Genomic DNA, 17550 nt, shown 5'->3' with positions numbered 1-17550 from the left:
GCCACAACGTGCAGCATACACGAAAACCACCTTGTCCTCAACCCCCTACTCTCCTCCACGTTTTCCAGCCTCGCTTCTATTGCCTTGGGCGGTTCTCCCTGCTGTGTCCGTAGCCTTCATCATCTACTAGTACAGGACTTGTCACAAATGACGATGATAACGCGCACGGAAATCGCACGATGGGGCTTCAACGTGAGAGTTCGGCAGGTCAAGTGTGCGCTAAGTAGTGACCGGCCCGACGAACCACACACTTGTGGCTTGCTCACCGATCCAAGCCAAGACCGAACAGAGGGCTCCCGGATATGGAGTAGTCGTTAAGTTCCTGATCCGTGTCCCCGTCGACTTTTCACCGGGCGTGATGGAGCTGCTGGATCCCAGTGGTTTGGGAGCTTTCAGCTTAGCGTGGCGTAGCGCCTGACGTTAAACCTGATCAGGAGGTGGCGGGCAGCGAGGTGAAGGAAGGCAGACTGCAGATCCTCAGGCACACTAAGCAGTTGGGTATCAGGACAGCGGTTAGCTCGACTCGTGGCCGAATCATCAAGCCAGCCAACCTGGAATGGAGATGGTCAAGATCGGACACAGCCTGAGGCGCGTGCGTTGCAGAAGGAGGAGGGGGAAGGATCTGACTTTCTGGCAGCAGAATGTCTCAGCCACCCACCATCAACACAACAACTTACACTTTCATATTCAGTGAACTGGTGGTCTGTCAGCTGTGGTGGTTCGTTCGCGAAATAGCCACCACGCATTCTTGCCTTCCCCTCCCCATTTCAACCAAGTCGAGCACATGGCAGTTTCATCTGACAGGTCAAAATGAAACCCACAACGGACAATCTGAGTGTCTGGGAGTTGCCAACACCCCGACGGCGTTTCTGATCGAGGCTAGATCCATGCTCGGGAGTTGAGTGCCCGCGGACTCGGTCACCCTACACATGACCGAAGATCTAAGATGTGGGAAGTGTAAATAATTGACCATACTAACGGAACCGGGAACACCGAGAAAGGGGTTCGATAGGTAGGCATGTCTGTACTGTACATCCTTCGCAGACGCTGTGGCCATTGTGATTACAATATGCTGCTGCCAACGGTACGGCCACTCGCCACTGGTTGCTTACCTGATGCTTGAAAATGTCCCACGCCAGTCTGAACCATCCATCCACCCCTCGTGGAACTGCCGGCACGCCTCCTGCGTCCGCGTGGCACTGTGTATGAAGTGCGCAATCGAGGACCAAGACGTTTCCGCCGTCATGTCCTCCGTCCAGGGTGGTTAGTTATCTGCAGGCTCATCGGGCTTCAAGGTCGACGGGGACCGATCGGCGCTAAACCTGCAACGAGCAACGACTATGTATTCAGTGGCGAAGTGGATTCCCAGAACGAATGTTCGATCTTTTGACGCAGGCCACCCCTTCGGGTCAGGCCAAGGCTTACCCAGAGGGGATGGGCGAAATGGCGGGGCCAAGAAAACACCAACGGAGAACGAGCCAGCCTCCTGGTACTTAGTGGCTATCACTTCGTCAGACAACACAAGGCAACGCGTGCTGTGGTTGTCCTTGTCTCGGGCATACGTGCTCGGGCACACAGGCAATTCTTCCGCTGCGGTAGGTATTTGCTTATGCTCAACTTGTGTTGACACCGGTGAAGGTTGGTCGTGTCTCTTGCTGATGAACTCAGATATCGTCAAGCTTCTTCAGGCGTTTTGACCATCAGCACGACACAAGACGTTGTGACATGTGTGTGTATGTACATACATACCGAGTACATCTACATACCACTCTGGCTCTCACTGACTTCCTCTCTCTTGACAAGTCCCCGAGACTCTCTCCACGGCGAGCGCAAAAATCACAGCAAGCAGAGCTCCTGAGCATTTCCAATGGCAACCTCGACGTGATTAGTTGTTGACTGTCGTGTGTCTGACTGGCTGCTTCATATTAGTTACAGAGCACATACAGCTCCGCGGCAGCGCACCACACTTGCCTGGCTGAAGGAGGTGTCATGTTTCACCAAGACTACACTAGGATAAACATCGGATTGGGGGATCTGCAGATCTGACAATCATCGCACATCTGCGGGGGGCCACACCAAGAGGGGGAAACCTCTTGTCCGTGCCCTTCGGGAGGGTGAAGATCATGTCGATCTTATACTAGAAATCCGTTTCTAGCCTACTCTGAAGCAGCCGGGGAGTATCATCTCAACTCAAAATATGGGATGAGAATGAGTATGAAACAGCCGCACCATGAACTTGCGCTTCACAGCCAAGCTCATGCCTGTAATAATATCAATGATGGAAAGCCACGCTCTGAGTCCGGTGGGGAGAGAGTGAAGATGTCGGGGGAGAAAAGGCCAACGATGATCGAGACGATCACCGCTGCTGCACAAGAGGATCGGCCTTGCCGATGATGCAAAACTTATTGATGTTGCAGAAACGCTCAACATAAAGCTACTTCACGGTAGGATTGAGGATTGACAGCACAGCTGATGAGAGGCAACAACCCCCTTTTCCTAACGCCACTAATTATCACCTCTCTATTGGAGGTGTTGCTTCTCGTCGATATTTGATCCGGTGTCCGTTCACATTGGACTCGAGAAGCTCGTGATATCGCTCACTCGAACTTTGACTCGAGGCAAAAGCTCGAACACTAAGGTATCCTTCTCTTCATGAAGAAAGAGCCTTAATCAGATGTTTGACGTTTGAGTCATTTTGTTTAATCGGCCACCCCGATATGCCAGGCCAGAAACAGAACATGCATCTTGAGAGCTGGATGGTTCGTTCTCGTTGGACGGATGAGTACCCGAAAAATCCATGCCTCTGGCTCGTGTGGTCATGGTGGATAGGAGGGTGTCCAACAAGGCTGAGAGCAAGCGGCCAGCCCATGATGCTGCATACAGGCAAGACAAAGAGACACAGGATCATTTCCTAGACTGGTAAATGTCCGAAAACACCTAACCCACCGTCTCCTTCAGCCTAGACTTGAACTCGCCGAGACCCCACGAGACGAAAGACAAAAGCGACGTCCCAGATCCCCCGCCTCGTTGTGAGACACGCCAGACCCTCCATGATAACCCACAGAAACAACATCGCCGCGGAGGTTTGAGACAAGAGGAAATCCCACGCTCAACGGTCATATGTGTGGCTTGGACTTCACTGCATCGGGTACTCTAAAAGACGCCTACCTACCATCCTGTGAACGGGGTGCGGGCAGTTTCAGCCTCATGTCTCGAATTGTCTCAGCAATACATGCCGATGTGGTGGTGGTGGCGGTGGTGGGCATTGTCCCGCCTCTGATGGTTGAATCCCTGCCTTGATGATGGATGGCGGGAAACCGCCCCCTACACCTGGGTTGTATGTATTGTGTTATGTTGTTGAAAGAGTAGGTCATTGGTTCAAACGGGAGGGCCAGACCTACGCAGAACGGTAAACCAACGTCAATCGATCATGATCGTTCAGTCCAGTTCCACACATCCTCTGATGGGATCGACGGGAGATTCTGTCGGGAGAAGCATGGCTATATCCCCACGAGCATCGGAAAGTTTTCTATTACCACCCTCCATGAAACTCCCCAGGGGCACACTTCGGCCCTACCCGCCATTGTTTTTCCTTTTCTTGGTAAACTCGTGTCAGGTTGAGGAGCAGGTAGAGTGCCATTGAACCACAAACTCATGAACCACGAGGACAGCATTCAGAGGCAGGCGAGCAAGCAAGCAAGCAGCAGAGTACACATGACCGGTGAGTTCCCAAAGCTTTTCGGGGTCGGGAACATTGATTTATCATAAAAAACAGTAATTAATGCCGAATAAACCCCCGCTACACAAGACAACAAACTAATACTCCATAAATCAGTTTACGTCCTTCTCGTCACCCTGTCACCCCCAAGTTTTCTACATTCCATCGGAACCATCAGTGACGACAACAGGCCGAGTCTCTACATGCCAGATGCCATGTCTGATGGTCGTACATATTCGCAGGAGAGATGAGCTCTCGGGTCAGGTGTAAGCTGGAGAGGTGAGGGGAGTGGGAATAAGGTTTGAGATAACCCGGGGGGTGTGGACTGCCCAAACCCCGCCCGATCTCCGGCCTAGCACCCGAGCAAAAGCGATCGATCTTTGGGTCCGCTGCTATAAACATCTCTACCTCGGAGCAAATCTTTCCTTGCCATGGTCCTAGGCTTCGACGACAAAGTTCCAGTTAATCAAGACGGTATGCTGCCATGCTGAATCCCTGGGAAAATAATCGCCACCTCGCTAAGCAGCCAGCGTTTTCTCCCTCGGCCCAGTTCCGGCGTTGCACCCAGGCAGTCCCATAAATGCTCGGCGAGCACGGGATTGTGACGACTTGATCGGTCAAGATCAGTCAGGTTTGAGCCACATGGCTGGAATACTAGCGGCCTTTCTATATCCAGGTAACACTAAAATTGAGACAACGAAAGCCAAAAAATCCACTTGGGATCCGGTAGATGTATGTATATCCTGTGCAATCAGGGGGCTTCTTCCGGGCAACGGTACCCTCCACCACCACGGAGAAGATCACCGATGAAATAAGTCGGTGTTCATGACACAAGCCAATATGAACGCCGAATGTTTTGCATCTTGCAGCACTGCAAGACAGCAGCAGTTAACCTGCTTGGTTTTAATTTAACTTGGGATCGGGATTCGAAACGTTTCCCGATGGGCAGACGGGAACAGCCTAAACTGTGCCGAGTCCACACACCACTGCCGCTGCGGCGGCCGCGCGTTCATGTGTGCCGTATGTCCTAAGCATCTATGTTTACCAATAGCGTCTGTGCAAGCCCCTCCGCGGAAGTGAAGCCGCGCCAGTGGCAGGATCTGAGATAATCAAGTATGTATCTTCCGATCAGGAGATCAGATACCCGGCCGCCCGCCGCCCGCCCGGAGTGGGAGCGAAGCGAGGCACCACTGTGTGGGGTGAAACAAAAAAACTCGCATGCGATACTACCACCACCAGACTGCCGCTGTGAGAGGGGAGAAAGCTGATGGCGGGAGGGAGGGATGGATGGGGGGGTGAGGTGAGGCGAAGCAACGGGATGCGGACCGGGGAGGAGGGGGAGGGAGCATGAGGAGATGGCATGCACGGGACGAGTGAAAAAGTAGGACGAGCCAGACAAAATACCTGACCTGACGATCTGCCTGCGTCACACGAAAAGCAGAGAGGACTTGGTAGGAGGGGTAAAACGCATATCGAACATGAGCAAATGCGATGCAAGGCGAGGCGAGATGCGGTGTGTCAGTGAGTTAGTAGCGCGCACATGTAATTGGGTAAGGTATTCCGTAGTGCGTCCACTGGAGCGCCTTTTTCTCTCCGGCAGTTGTCCAGCAGGCCAGAGGGCCCTACCAGGGAGACATCTGCTCGGAGGCGTAGACAGAACGTAGGAAACGCAGGAGACATTGAGGACGATGGACCAGGTACGCGTCCCTGCTAGCTATCAGCCAAACCTGTTTTCTTCGTAGTGTCGGGACTTTTGACAAGTGAATCCTTCCAGAACCATGCCAACCCCCCGGCTTGACACTTCGCCTCCCTGCCATCCAAAACCCAATAACAAGGAGGAAGAGAGGAGGAAGGGCCGCCGTTGGCACTGGTGATCGGGGGAACTTTCTGGGGGTGATCCGAGCGGAGGCCCAGACTTTGCAAAGTTTTGGTTGACCATGAGCTAGGATCTGCTTGATCGGGCGAAGCTTGTGCAGCAGCAGCAAGGTGCCAGAGCCAAGGTACGACGGTGACGGGGACGAAGAATGTGACTGTGGGCAGCTGCCCGTCATTGTCTAGGCGTTGAAACTAGCACATTCATAGTGTGCTGTGACTGCTATAATTATATCTCTATATACGTATGTACGCTGCCCATACGAGTAAAGTTCTGGTGTGAAACTGCGAGCAGGGACATTGGCACAGATCGGGAGCACGACCCATGACGGTTCCCTTACCAAATGAAGCAAACAGGAACAGGACGCTATCGTTTGTCCAGCAGAATGAGATCTGGGTTGTGAGGGATCAGTGTTGTTCTGTATAGACATCCCTATAACTCAGGTACTGTCCTGTGGTAGGTAAAATGGCGGTGCGAGATGAGCACCTGTCGGCGAAAAGGCAGCGCCATTGGCAGAAATTTCAGCACCCTAAAAACCTTACTGCCACGCTGTGCTACAATACATACCTAGCATGGGACGCCAACTGGAAGTGATGCGGGCAGACAGAAAGGTTTTTACTTCCCGGGCGTCCCATTTCCCGTTTGTGACCGACTGCAACGGGAGGAGGGTTTCGTGAGCGGAGCGGTGCAAAGGTGACGGCAATTCATCATGCGGACAAGAGGAGGAGGCAGAGATGGATTGGGGTTCGGGTTGCAGGAGCAGGAACACGATGCAACATCATCGGCCACCGCATCTGACAGGATTTTCATCTCATGCTTTCGCGATGCTCAGGTGGGCTTGCCGGGGCCCAAATTCGGCATCCCGCTGGCCTCCAATGCCTGCTCGACAAGACAAGACCTGTGTGCGGCTGCCAGCGAAGCAAGCAGGCCTGCTCAAAGCCGAGACGCCAGACTACTCCGTAAGGGGTCTGGACAGGTTCCTGGCGACTCGGGAAAGAAATCGACAAGGCTCGGACTGCGAGCAGATTCGGTGGTTGATGTCGTACAGCCACTATGCGCCTCAGACCCATCAATGGAGAGGCAGCCATCTGAGTGCGCCGTGGCGGATGAGGAGGATTGCCAAGCAAACAAGTGATGGGGTGCAGCAACTTCAGGAGGAGAGGTCGCGATGTCCAATTGTGTTGACTTCCCTTGAGCATTGTGGTGGTTCATGCTCCTCCGTAAGTAGCATGTGCCTATGTTTGTGCTCCGTATATCCATACATACTGATAATACATCCTGACGGTCAGTAGGTATTCTGTAGGCAGTTAGCTTGTGGCCGCGATAACACCCGACCCGCGGACGCCACAGCAGGCTAATGTTTCTGAGCCGGGGGCGCACTGGCTCGGCCACACGCCCCGGTCTGCAGGCCCCGGTGGAACAAGCAACGCTGACAAACGGGTCCCCACTCCGATGAACCCAGCGGGAGGGTTGCGAGATGTGATTTCCTGCAGCCATGGCCTGATCTTGGGACGCGGCTGGGCAGCCGAGGCCAATGGCAGACGCCGCCGCGCCGGACCCCTGCCCAGGGCGGCCAGGTCAGGAACCAATCCCGGTTCGAACGGCGTCATCCCGCGGTCCCGCAACCCAGGGCCGCAGCACCAGCAGAATGCGATCGCCCCTGTGTGGTGCGGCTTCTCCAGAGGATCAGAGCTCACAACGTCTTGGGTGAGAGTGACGAGCATGAGTTCTCATCTTTGCTGCCATCCTGGCACGTATTCGTATCGAGTGTTTTCCCTTGTTGGACAGTATCACGGCGGACGCCTGTGCAGTGCGATGAATTCATCACCACCATCACAGCAACCACACACAAAACCGTCATCGGTACCGGCCGGTACGCACGCGCCATGTGACCCGGCGCAGGCGGCATTCCAGGATCTGAAAGGCGCCCCTTTCTCTTTCCGGGGATGAGGCTGACCCAGCGACAGTCGCATGGGCTTTGCAGGCCTTGCGCTTCGGGGAGCCATGCTAGCGTGGCGTAGCGTCAGCGTTAGCGTCAAATCCAAAAAGGTTCCAGCACTCTGTTCCCAGAAAGCTTGTCGATGTTTGTTGCCTGGCTTCCTTCTCCTTTCTTTTCTGCTGATCAGGAGCACGACCAGCATCATGGCGGGGTCTTCGCATCGCTTCTTTTCCGTGTGCGGTGGTTGTGTTGCGTTTTCAAGACCAGATGTCGCCAGGGGCCCTGGCCAGCACAGTGTCGAAGAGACCGCGGAGGAATGGGCTTGTGCCGTCATGGAAATGGCTCCGAAGCATCCATGGCCTTTTGCTGGTTGTGTTGTTGGTTTTTCTTCAATGGAAACTTGTGTTAAGACACGAACCACCTGTTCGCTTCTTCCGATCGTGCTCCTGTGCCACGTTTACGTGACCGAGGAATGGGCGTCCGTCCGAAGTCACAGGGACGCAACGGCCCCAGGGCCATGATCGTCCGGTTACATCGGACGGGAGAAGTGTGCCGAGCATTTTTCGTCGTTGATTTATTTTAGGCGACTGGGAGGGTGGGGTGCCGTCGCACGTGTTGGACAAGTGATGAAAAGTGCGGGTCAGACAAGTCCAAAGCTGCCGGCGAATCTCCGAAATGGCATGGAATGTCTCCGAGATCTGGGTGCGAGTCTGATCAAAGTCTGGTAACGATGAGGGAACACGGCGATGCCCTCCCTCCTGGAAGTGAGCATCCAACACAACATCAATACCCCAAAGAAATCTCTGAGCACTTAGCCGCTGCAGAGTCATCATCATCCGACGTCCTGTTCCATGCTGCTGGCTGCCTGGTGCAACAACAAACACATGCATCGTGATGGCCAAGACTTGTGTGGCTCCCGCTGTGCTGTGTTGGCGGTTGGCGCTATGTACGATGACGACGAGTCTGCGCTGGCACTGGATTCGCTCCCCTCCACCCAACTGGAATGATGACGGATAAGTGAAATGCTGAAAAGTTCCCTCCAACCACTGCACCTAACATGCATCAGCAACAAAAGTGATTGCCGAGGAGCGTTCCATCCGGCCTCGATCGGAGGCTGCCGGTTTGTGTCGCGTCGAGTGCGCCATCGCTGGGGCCAATTTCTCCATTGGTTCGGTTTCGTTTCGTTTTCTTTGGGGATTCTTTTTGTCGATGCCAATCTCGGTTTGCTGTTTCGTGGTCCCAAAGAGGATCCAGGCCGGGCTCTAGTTTCAGAGGAAATTCCAAGGATCAAAAATGCCTTTCGGTGGTTTTTTTGGGGCCATTCATCTTGGAGCTTTGTGATTGGCTAAATCTCCCCATAAGAGCACTGTACGGATATCAACCGCCACCCTGGTTCAACATCCCCGATTTCCCCCATCCGCACCGAACCTCGAGAGAGACGCTAAACCACTTCAAGACTACCAATCCCCAATCTTTCCTCGGGCCCGATGCAACCGTTCGATTAGCGAAAGCCAACCCCAAGGACTCCACCGTACCGGGCCCACAAAGACTGGGATTAGCGGCTCGATAGGGTTCCAAACAATGACCTCAGACCCACGGGCCAAATTGGCTCCGCCCTTTCATCTCCAGGGTTCATGACCCCGTCGTGGGACACCGCCAGATCCGATCGGTGGAGCCGGCGCACGCGCCTAGCGACGCACGACGCAACAACGGCAAGGTTCCCGGAGTCGACCCGAGCTGTCGCTGGTGAGCTTGGGCTGGGCAGAACGTCAGACTGCTGCCACACTACCCAACCCGTCGCGTTTGGCAACGACCGCCCTCCATGCCGTCTCCTCCCTCCTCGGTTGAAATGTTTTGCACGATGCCAATGTCCTCTGTGCTCTGGACTCACAAAGGAAGGATGAGGATTTTATGATGCGGCTTGCCTTTCCATTTAGGGCCGACCCAACAGCATTAAAAACTTCCATCTTTCCGTTGGCCCGGAGTCGTTTCCTTCTCGTCCCATCTTCTGTTTTGACAGCATGATCCCTGAAACAGGACCCAAAGGGAAGGAAAAGTGTCTTCAGACTCGGTCTTGGCAGAGGGGAGAAGAACTTCTCCTTCTAGAAAACGTGCCAAGATGTCGGATCTTGGCCTGTGACTGATTTGGGATGGTTGGTCTTTGATGGACTGGGATGGACAATATCGTCAAAGGATTTGTGTCAACTTTCGTCATGTCGTGTCGGCGGTGCGTTGGGTTCGCTTGCTCGAGAGACATGGGACATTGCCATCCCAGATAACTAACAGTATGTCCAGAGGTAACTACGTGTGTCACCCTCTGATTCTCTTTTCACACTTCTGGATTACGCCGAGAAGGTCGGCCAAATGGCGGAGCAGCAAAGTCCTCCATACCGTATGGAGATACATTTGATCAAGAAACGTGACCATCGCCCCTCACGAAGAGGCGCGCTTCAGATACTCACCAGCAAGTGCAGTGAAGCCTTGGACAAGGCTTAGAAAAGTCCATCAACACCAAGTGAAGCAAACGACCTCAGTGGTTGCCTTGCCCCAACAACACAGCCATGGGCCAGCCTCCACCCAGTCTGCCTCCCCTGGTGCTGATCGCTGAACTATCGAGCAATGGTGGACGTGGGGTTCAATCCACACGTCCGTACGGAGTATACAGAGAGTTGACCCCCTATACAACCTCACACTTATAGGTAGTCAGTCCGCCGTAGAGACATCTTGACACAATCAGAACTGAAGCTTATGCAGCCAGGGGCAAGCCCTTTCAAGCCGACTGACTGTACCTAGGGTAGGTATGATAGTACCAATACGTTCATATTTTCGCGGCGATGACTGTGCCGTTACCTTCAACGCAACACCGAAGCCGGCTGGGCATCGCGTTCGTCTCGCGTGGCGGGTTGAGATGAATGAGAGATTTGCAGGCATCTCCCAGGTTGCAATTGGCGGTCTATTGCAGGATCGCCCAGCGGGCTGCCAAGTCACCTTGATCGGAACGAACCCTCCCCGACATCACGCATTTCCTATCTCGCGACCGCTCGAGTGCTACGCTGGCCCGACCGCCGATGGTGCTGGTGGTGGGAGGACTTTGATGACTAGTAGCGTAGCAGTGGTGAACCATAAAAACAGGGTGCCCACGCATCGGCCTGCCAGCATGGCACGAACCAGGATCGATCACCAATGCTGACCAACAACGGAAACAATTTCCCCCTGGTGATCAACTGGAACGCGAGTGCTAGCGTCCCTCGGCAGGCTCCGGGATAGTGATGTTCCATCGAAACCATTCTCCCCAGCTTGAGCCCTTGCTCCCATGATCCTGCAACCGACGCGATGTCACTCTGTTGCGCCGTTTCCCCGTATCCACGATGAATCTGGGAGCGGTTAGGGAAACTTAGTTTCTCGTGTTCTTATTCCTTCCGGTCAGCACCAATGCGCAATGCAAGAAACGTGATCCAGGCCGCCAGATTCGTCGTAGGCTGCCGCGATAGCATGCATGTATTGACATATAATATACACTACTGGGTCGCATGGTAGAAGTCAAGTAAAAAAGCAACAAGCTCAACGGCAAAAGCGGCCGATAAGTAGGCGCTGGCTTTCATGTGCAAGGGGTTCCGGCCTGGTGTGTTCAGGCTAGCATGGAGTACTAGGATTGGTAATCCTGCTTCCAATGCTCACTTGATACACGTGTAAGCGCGACATGGCGTTCTTTTGTCTTGTATCGCCACTAGTACATAGGTCCATGAACCGATTTGTTGCCTTTCCACTCCCAGCTCTTAGGAAGTCTGATTTGTAACTCTACGTAATCAGCTGGTAGCTTGATTTGCTTCAACACGTACGAACATGGCGCACTCCTTTCCATACCTCCCTACCAGCAATCTAACCTCCATCCGACAATGGATCTCAAGCAACTGTCAAACGTCAGAGACAAGAGATCCAACGCCACGCCGTCCTCGATCTTGCCTCTCTCGTGGAGCGCTGCCTGGCCGATCATTGAACGCTAGAGAGAAACAGGATTCTTCGAATGAAAAATGAGTGGGTTAGTCAAGGTAGATGCCAGCGATCTGGCAAAGAAACACGTAAGATTGACAGGCGGGAAGCTCGATCGCGATCCAAACCCACCAGCTCCCCCGCCACCACCCTTCCCCGGAAACCGCTGGCTTGTCCTTTGCATGCGGTGGCCGTGTCCGTGGCGCGAGGGTTGGAACATGGAACATCTGGGCATCCGAAGGGAACACAAAGTGAACGACGTGCGTGCCCCAGGATCGCACGAAAATGTGTCTGAGAAATCAGGGCTTGGCGTGTTTGGCCCCTAACATTTCTCCCAAGACGGGATTCCGGCAAGAAAAACAGGACAAGGGGGGAGGAAAGGTCCCCTTGGATGGGGGGATGGTTGGTGTGCGTGGGTGGAGGTCAAGTTCGCTGGCCGGCTCGCCGACCGACCAGACTGGGGCGTGGTAACGGGCCTGTCTGTCGGTCGGTTGGCGGCGTGAGACAAGTGAAGAGAGGCGCGAATTTGGGGAGAGGGGGGGTGGATGGGAAGAGTGAAGTGGACGGCACGTTGTGTTGCACGTTTTCCACAATCCATTTCCATGGGAAGCCCAGCTGACCCACTTGATCTCGATCGCCCCCTCACCCAAATCCACACAGTGCTTACCGTGCCAAGAACCGAAGACAGAGAAGTGGGACCCGACCCCCGGCAAAGTGGAGGCTTGAGCAGGCCCACTCCGACCCTGGCAGGTTCACACTGTGGGAGTTAGGTATGACCGGGGTCAAATTACCAGCTAGCATCAGTGAGTTAACGTTAGCCTCTTTTCCAGGAGCTGGGAATGGGGAGGAGAGGAAGGAGGGGGGGTGATGATAGCGGATCGGGAAACACAAAACCAGCGAGACCGCCCGCCACCGCTACTCGTCTTGCACAATTGCCTTCTACCCGTCATTTTTTCTGCGTCGTCGAGTTTTTGATTCGATTTTTTTTATTTTATTTTTTCCATCTTCCTTCTTAGTGGAAGGAAGTTGAATGACTGTGGCTGCAACCTCTTCTCGCCAACAAGTATCCCACCACGTAAAGCATCATCAGAGGCGGCCTCTCTGATAGCCAGACGTACAGAACCGCCCGGACTGGACCACTTTGGACGCTTGGAAGAGGGGGATCACCTACCTACAAACAAGCCGGAGACTGCGGATTAGCATCTTTTTACCCAAAGCCGGCCGTTCTCCCACGTCGTCACGGGGGACCACCACGCTCGCCCAGCAGACTGGACGCTTTGAAACGTGCTACCGCCCATCGGTGTCCTCGTTCGGACCAGACCCATACCATTTTCTCGGCCCTTGCTTCGTCGGTCTGCACACATGGTTAGCAGGTAGCATTAGCCGCTCTGCTCTTGGAGGACTCGACGCCGTCGCATACGAGACCCGCTATGGCAGCGGGAGAATCGGGACGCAGGCAAAGGTTTGTGCGGCCCATCGCGACGGAATCACCACCCGCCGCCTTCATCGTTGTCGTCTCAAAGCCCGGTCCAGCATCCTAACCTTGTGCCTGTCCGCAGTGGAATCCCATCCGCCAGCAACAGTCTCGGGCATTTCGACCGTCACCCCCAGGAACGCATCGATACCCCCTATAATCCTCCTCCGCCCCCGCCGCCTCTTCCCTCCACCACCATGGCCACCGCAGTGGTTTCCTCCAACCCTCCCTACCATCACCAGCACCACAACTCGTTCGGCTCGAGTTATCCACCCCCGGCGCCGACCACAGGAGCATCCGGCATGATCTCTCCTGTCGAACCCCGGCGGCCCTCGGCCGACTCGGATCATAGCCATTCCCACCGCCAGTCGCTGCCATCTCTGCCCTCAATCTCTGAAGTCTTTGCCGACAGGAAATCTCTCGGCGGGTATGCCCCTCCGCCGCCCCCGAGTTCGGCCCCTGTCCCTCCCGCACCGAGTCTGCCGTCTCCCTTCTCGTCCGCTCCTCCGCCCCGACCTTTCTCGGACATCTCAAACCCGGACAAAAACCCGTCGCCGAGGACGTTGTATCCGACGACGTCTTTCCCACGACCCGATCCTCTGCCCGCCTTCTCCGATGCGGCGCATCCGCCCCCGCCCCCTCCACCACCGCCGCTCTCAACTCGTCCTGCGCCACCACCGCTCAGCACCTTCTCGAGTCAGCAGCCGTCACCTCCGACCAAGTACGAGCAGGCCGAAGCCGAGCGACGCTCAGAGGCTCAACACCGCCCGCAACCCCAACAACCACCACCGCCGCCTGCCGTTCCCTCGTATTACGATTCGAGGCCGCCTCTTCCACCTGGCCAGCTGCCATTGCCATCGGCGTATCCTATCTCGCCGAGGCACCAAGGGCCGCCGCTACCCTCGCCCTACGAAGCGCGGCCGGCTGAATCCGAGTTCTCGCCGCTGCGGCCAGATCACCGGGCGAACTTTGATAAACATTTCCAACTAAATGGCTACAAAGATGCCATGCAAGTGGTACGGGATCTCATGTGCCGCGCTGTGGTCGAAAGAGAAACTGGATGCTGATTCAAATTGTGCAGATCATGTCGTCGTGCCGCACGGGCTTCCACTTCGCTGAAGGATACGTCGCAGCGGCATCTGAGCAACAGGGGTCGCAACCGCTGGTTTCTAGGATGCCGACTGAGACCGAGGTGACAACCATACTCAACACCCTCGTCTACGCATTGAAGAAGCTCGAGGAAGTCCGCGACATGGTGCAGCAAAATCGGATACAGACCGAACGATCCCGCGACCACACAGGCCGCAGCCCCGAGGACGAGGATGTTCCGATGTATGGGGAGAATATCAAGCCGACATACGGGATACATGAAGTTAAGAAGCGGCGGGGTGTAAGTGCCTGTCCCTTGGCGTTCGCGCACCTGAACACATGTACACCAAGAGGAGTATGCTGACACTTGTCCTCATAGCGTGCGGCTCCTCCCGGACGGTGCCACAGCTGCAACCGGGTCGATACCCCCGAATGGCGGCGCGGTCCTGACGGCGCAAGAACCCTCTGCAACGCCTGCGGTCTTCACTATGCCAAGCTGGAGCGTAAGCGCCAGCTCGATCAACGAAATATCCGGCCAAAGCCTGAAGAGAGGAAATGAAGGGCCAGCCGACGGCCGGCTTGAGACAAACATCCCCATCCTCTCGAGATATATACCACCCACTCACCAAACACACCCCACCAAAAAAATCTTTTAAGCAACCAGTTTTCAACTCATCTTTTGGGCCCTGTTATTTGTTTATGGTTCTGTATATACCCCACATACCCCATATTGGTTGCGCGCTGTTTCTGGATATCGGACCTGGACACCGGCATGGGTTTTCTCTCGATTCTTCGCACTGGTCGCAAGGGGCGGAACAAACGTATGGAGTTGTGTGTGTTTGTGTTATCTTCTTTTTGGGTGTATTTTGGAGAGAACATTGTGGGGGGATATATACCTCCTTTACATTTACATCCTACGTTTTGGACATCTCCTATTTTGGTCCTCCATCATATCTAGTATCTGCACGTGCATTCGTTCTGGGAGCGTGCTCTCGGATTTATGAAGATCTCCTCTCGTCTGGCCTTGAGGGTCGACGAGAAGTAGGAAGATTGGTGTTTAGACGGACGAAGCAGAGAGAGATTTGGAAAGAAAGAGGGGGTTATGGCAAAGACGGGAAGTGTCTGGAGTTTTCAGAGTTCATAGGAATGAAGTGACAACGGGAAGAGGATATCATTACCATTCATCATGGTCGTTCCAGTGAATGTGATGTCAGCGTCAATGCCTTTTTGTTGATACACTTTTGGTAGTCTGCACTCATGTCCCTCCCAAGCTGACTTTCGCTGGTGAGAGAAATGACTGGATGAGTTGAGACAAGCCTGAGCGAGTCTTGATAGCGACGATAATAGTTAAGATATTAAAAGTGATGGTTGTGCTCGGACGCGCTGCTTTGTAAGGTGGTCCACCAATAGGTAATGACCCGGTTCGGTCAGGTCAACAATGTGAAGGACGTGACAGGAGAAGCAAGGCAACAGCATCCTCCTCCGATGCCGGTGGTTCTCCTCATGCATACGAATGTATTTCTTTTCCCTCTTTGAGACCTTGGCGATTTCCGGGTCGTATACATCAAACACGGCCCAAGGAAGCTGCTCCGAACTGCTTGGGTGTGTGTGGAACTTGGCTGTTTGAGATTTACTACATACATATGTACGATCCAAGGGCCGGGGAACCATGCCACATCGGATCATTAGCTGGCTTGGTTGGTCAAGGGAGCTCTGTCTTGCGTACGGTATTGCATTTATCCTTTCTCCTTTATTCAGAGCTCATAGCTATGGATGGGTCTGGAAACACCTCCGTGTCCACATCATTGCCAAACCTGTGATCCACCTGTCGCAGAATTTACAGTAGGGAGCTCACCATTCAAGATGGACAGACGCACATTATGGGGGACGGCCAAGAAATGGCATATTTATATTTAGGAGTCGTTCTCCACGCACAGTTGGTTCTTCTCCGGCTTTCCTCCGAGGAATTGCATTTTTTTTCTCCCAGTGAGGAATTAAGTTGACCGACAGAAAAGTTTCAAGAATTCACAATCAGTTTGTTGCTACTTACTGGGGGAGTTGAGGCCAATTTCGTGTCTTGATGTTCAGGCACTAAGCATGCTGAGAGAATAACGAAGAGGGTGGGAGCTGGTTGGAGTGAGACTGGCTTAAATGATATCTAGGTAGGCAGGTATCATTTGTAAAGCATCCAACACGTTGAGTGCAGTTTGCAGTTTGGATATGTGAATGGATGGGTACCTATGACTGTTTCGAGTCAAGATGTTCAACATCTTCGAGTCCAATCCTGTGGTTGGAAGCGAAGGGCTGTTTGTCCTGACGAGCGACGGTTCGGAATCGATGTGTCCACCATAAATAGGTGGTAGCAGTAGAATATGATGGAGAGCGTTGGATGAAGACGGACAGTGAAGGAACCAACCATCAATAAAGTTTTGACAATTCGGCTTTGTTGGTCTCACGTGCGATCGGAACGACGACGATGACAAGGACAAAAGGGAGGTGAGCGGAAAAAAAAAAAAAATAATAAACAGCAGGCAGTAAGCAAAACCCCTCGTTCCTCCTCCCGCACCTCCATCTCCAGATCTCATCTCACCAATTATTAGCTTACAGACGCCATGGCCATGGGGAGTAAGATCTAATACGGAGTACTGGGTCTGGCAGCGACTGCTGCTGGACTCTTTTAATTGTTCGCTATGGATGCATGTCTGTATGTATGTCTGGATCTACTGCATGTCAATACAACCCGCAGGATCATTTTCGGGTGCATCTGCTACTGACATACTTACGGGCACTCAATTGTCTCAACACTTAATTAAACTGCTCTCCTACTAAGTAGATGGGCCAGACGAACTGAGTACTTAAAACCAGAGGATCAGCTCTGCTCAGCACCGCTGGGTAAGGGAAGTTCGGTTCAGACGGGGCTAGGTAAGTCAAGATAGCCCAGTATCGTAGGCGACAGATACATTGTTGTGCCTCTATCTTCGTCCAAGCAAGTCATGCAACTATATCATAATATGCAAGCGAATGTGTCCAAGTATTGTTGTGTCTTGCGAACCATCACACACGGCTTCTCACCCGCAGACCAGCGGCAACCAACACGGGTAACGAGGTCCCTGAGAGAACCGACATGGTGAAGACAAAAAGACGGTGAGCGAGGATTTGGAAGGCTCCCTCCGCCATCTCTCCCGACCGCCGATCGTCTCCTCTTTTGTCCATCTGCCAGCCAACGTGTCTGGTTACACAAACAAGGAGTCACTTCGTGCCACAACATCAGCAACAGTGTGTTGGTCTCCAGCAAGGGGGCGGGGAATGGGGGATCGAGACGGGTAAGGATTTTAAGACAGACCAACGTATTATGCGCTTCATCCACACCCCTTGAAAAAGCATGGTCGCTCAGGAGGAATCGTCTCCTCCTGCGAGGATGGATGTACGAGGAAAAATGTGTGTAACCAAGTAAGGAATATGACGAT

The 17550-nt window shown here is 53.7% G+C and overlaps 3 protein-coding genes across 3 annotated transcripts; 2 read left to right on the top strand and 1 right to left on the bottom strand.

Annotated features, from left to right (window-relative positions):
• Window positions 1-1115: 1115 nt before the first annotated feature.
• On the top strand, window positions 1116-1858 carry VTJ04DRAFT_10062 (uncharacterized protein; the record flags this gene model as incomplete). Its single annotated transcript, XM_069357761.1, has 4 exons — window positions 1116-1263; window positions 1579-1595; window positions 1669-1733; window positions 1804-1858. The coding sequence occupies 4 exons, from the start codon at window positions 1116-1118 to the stop codon at window positions 1856-1858; spliced, it is 285 nt and encodes a 94-aa protein (XP_069214797.1).
• Window positions 1859-6898: 5040 nt separating this feature from the next.
• Window positions 6899-8090, bottom strand: VTJ04DRAFT_10061 (uncharacterized protein; the record flags this gene model as incomplete). Its single annotated transcript, XM_069357760.1, has 4 exons — window positions 6899-7293; window positions 7473-7598; window positions 7684-7812; window positions 7949-8090. 4 exons carry the CDS (start codon window positions 8088-8090, stop codon window positions 6899-6901), a joined length of 792 nt encoding a protein of 263 aa, XP_069214796.1.
• Window positions 8091-12950: 4860 nt separating this feature from the next.
• VTJ04DRAFT_10060 (uncharacterized protein) lies at window positions 12951-14642 on the top strand (the record flags this gene model as incomplete). The annotated part of the gene is made up of 4 exons (XM_069357759.1): window positions 12951-12982; window positions 13080-14010; window positions 14076-14384; window positions 14463-14642. The coding sequence occupies 4 exons, from the start codon at window positions 12951-12953 to the stop codon at window positions 14640-14642; spliced, it is 1452 nt and encodes a 483-aa protein (XP_069214795.1).
• Window positions 14643-17550: the final 2908 nt, after the last annotated feature.

The sequence above is a fragment of the Mycothermus thermophilus genome (assembly GCF_041956435.1).
Source record: "Mycothermus thermophilus strain CBS 625.91 unplaced genomic scaffold VTJ04scaffold_7, whole genome shotgun sequence".
In the NCBI taxonomy this organism is placed as follows: domain Eukaryota; kingdom Fungi; phylum Ascomycota; class Sordariomycetes; order Sordariales; family Chaetomiaceae; genus Mycothermus; species Mycothermus thermophilus.
This window is presented reverse-complemented; position numbering and strand designations above follow the sequence as displayed.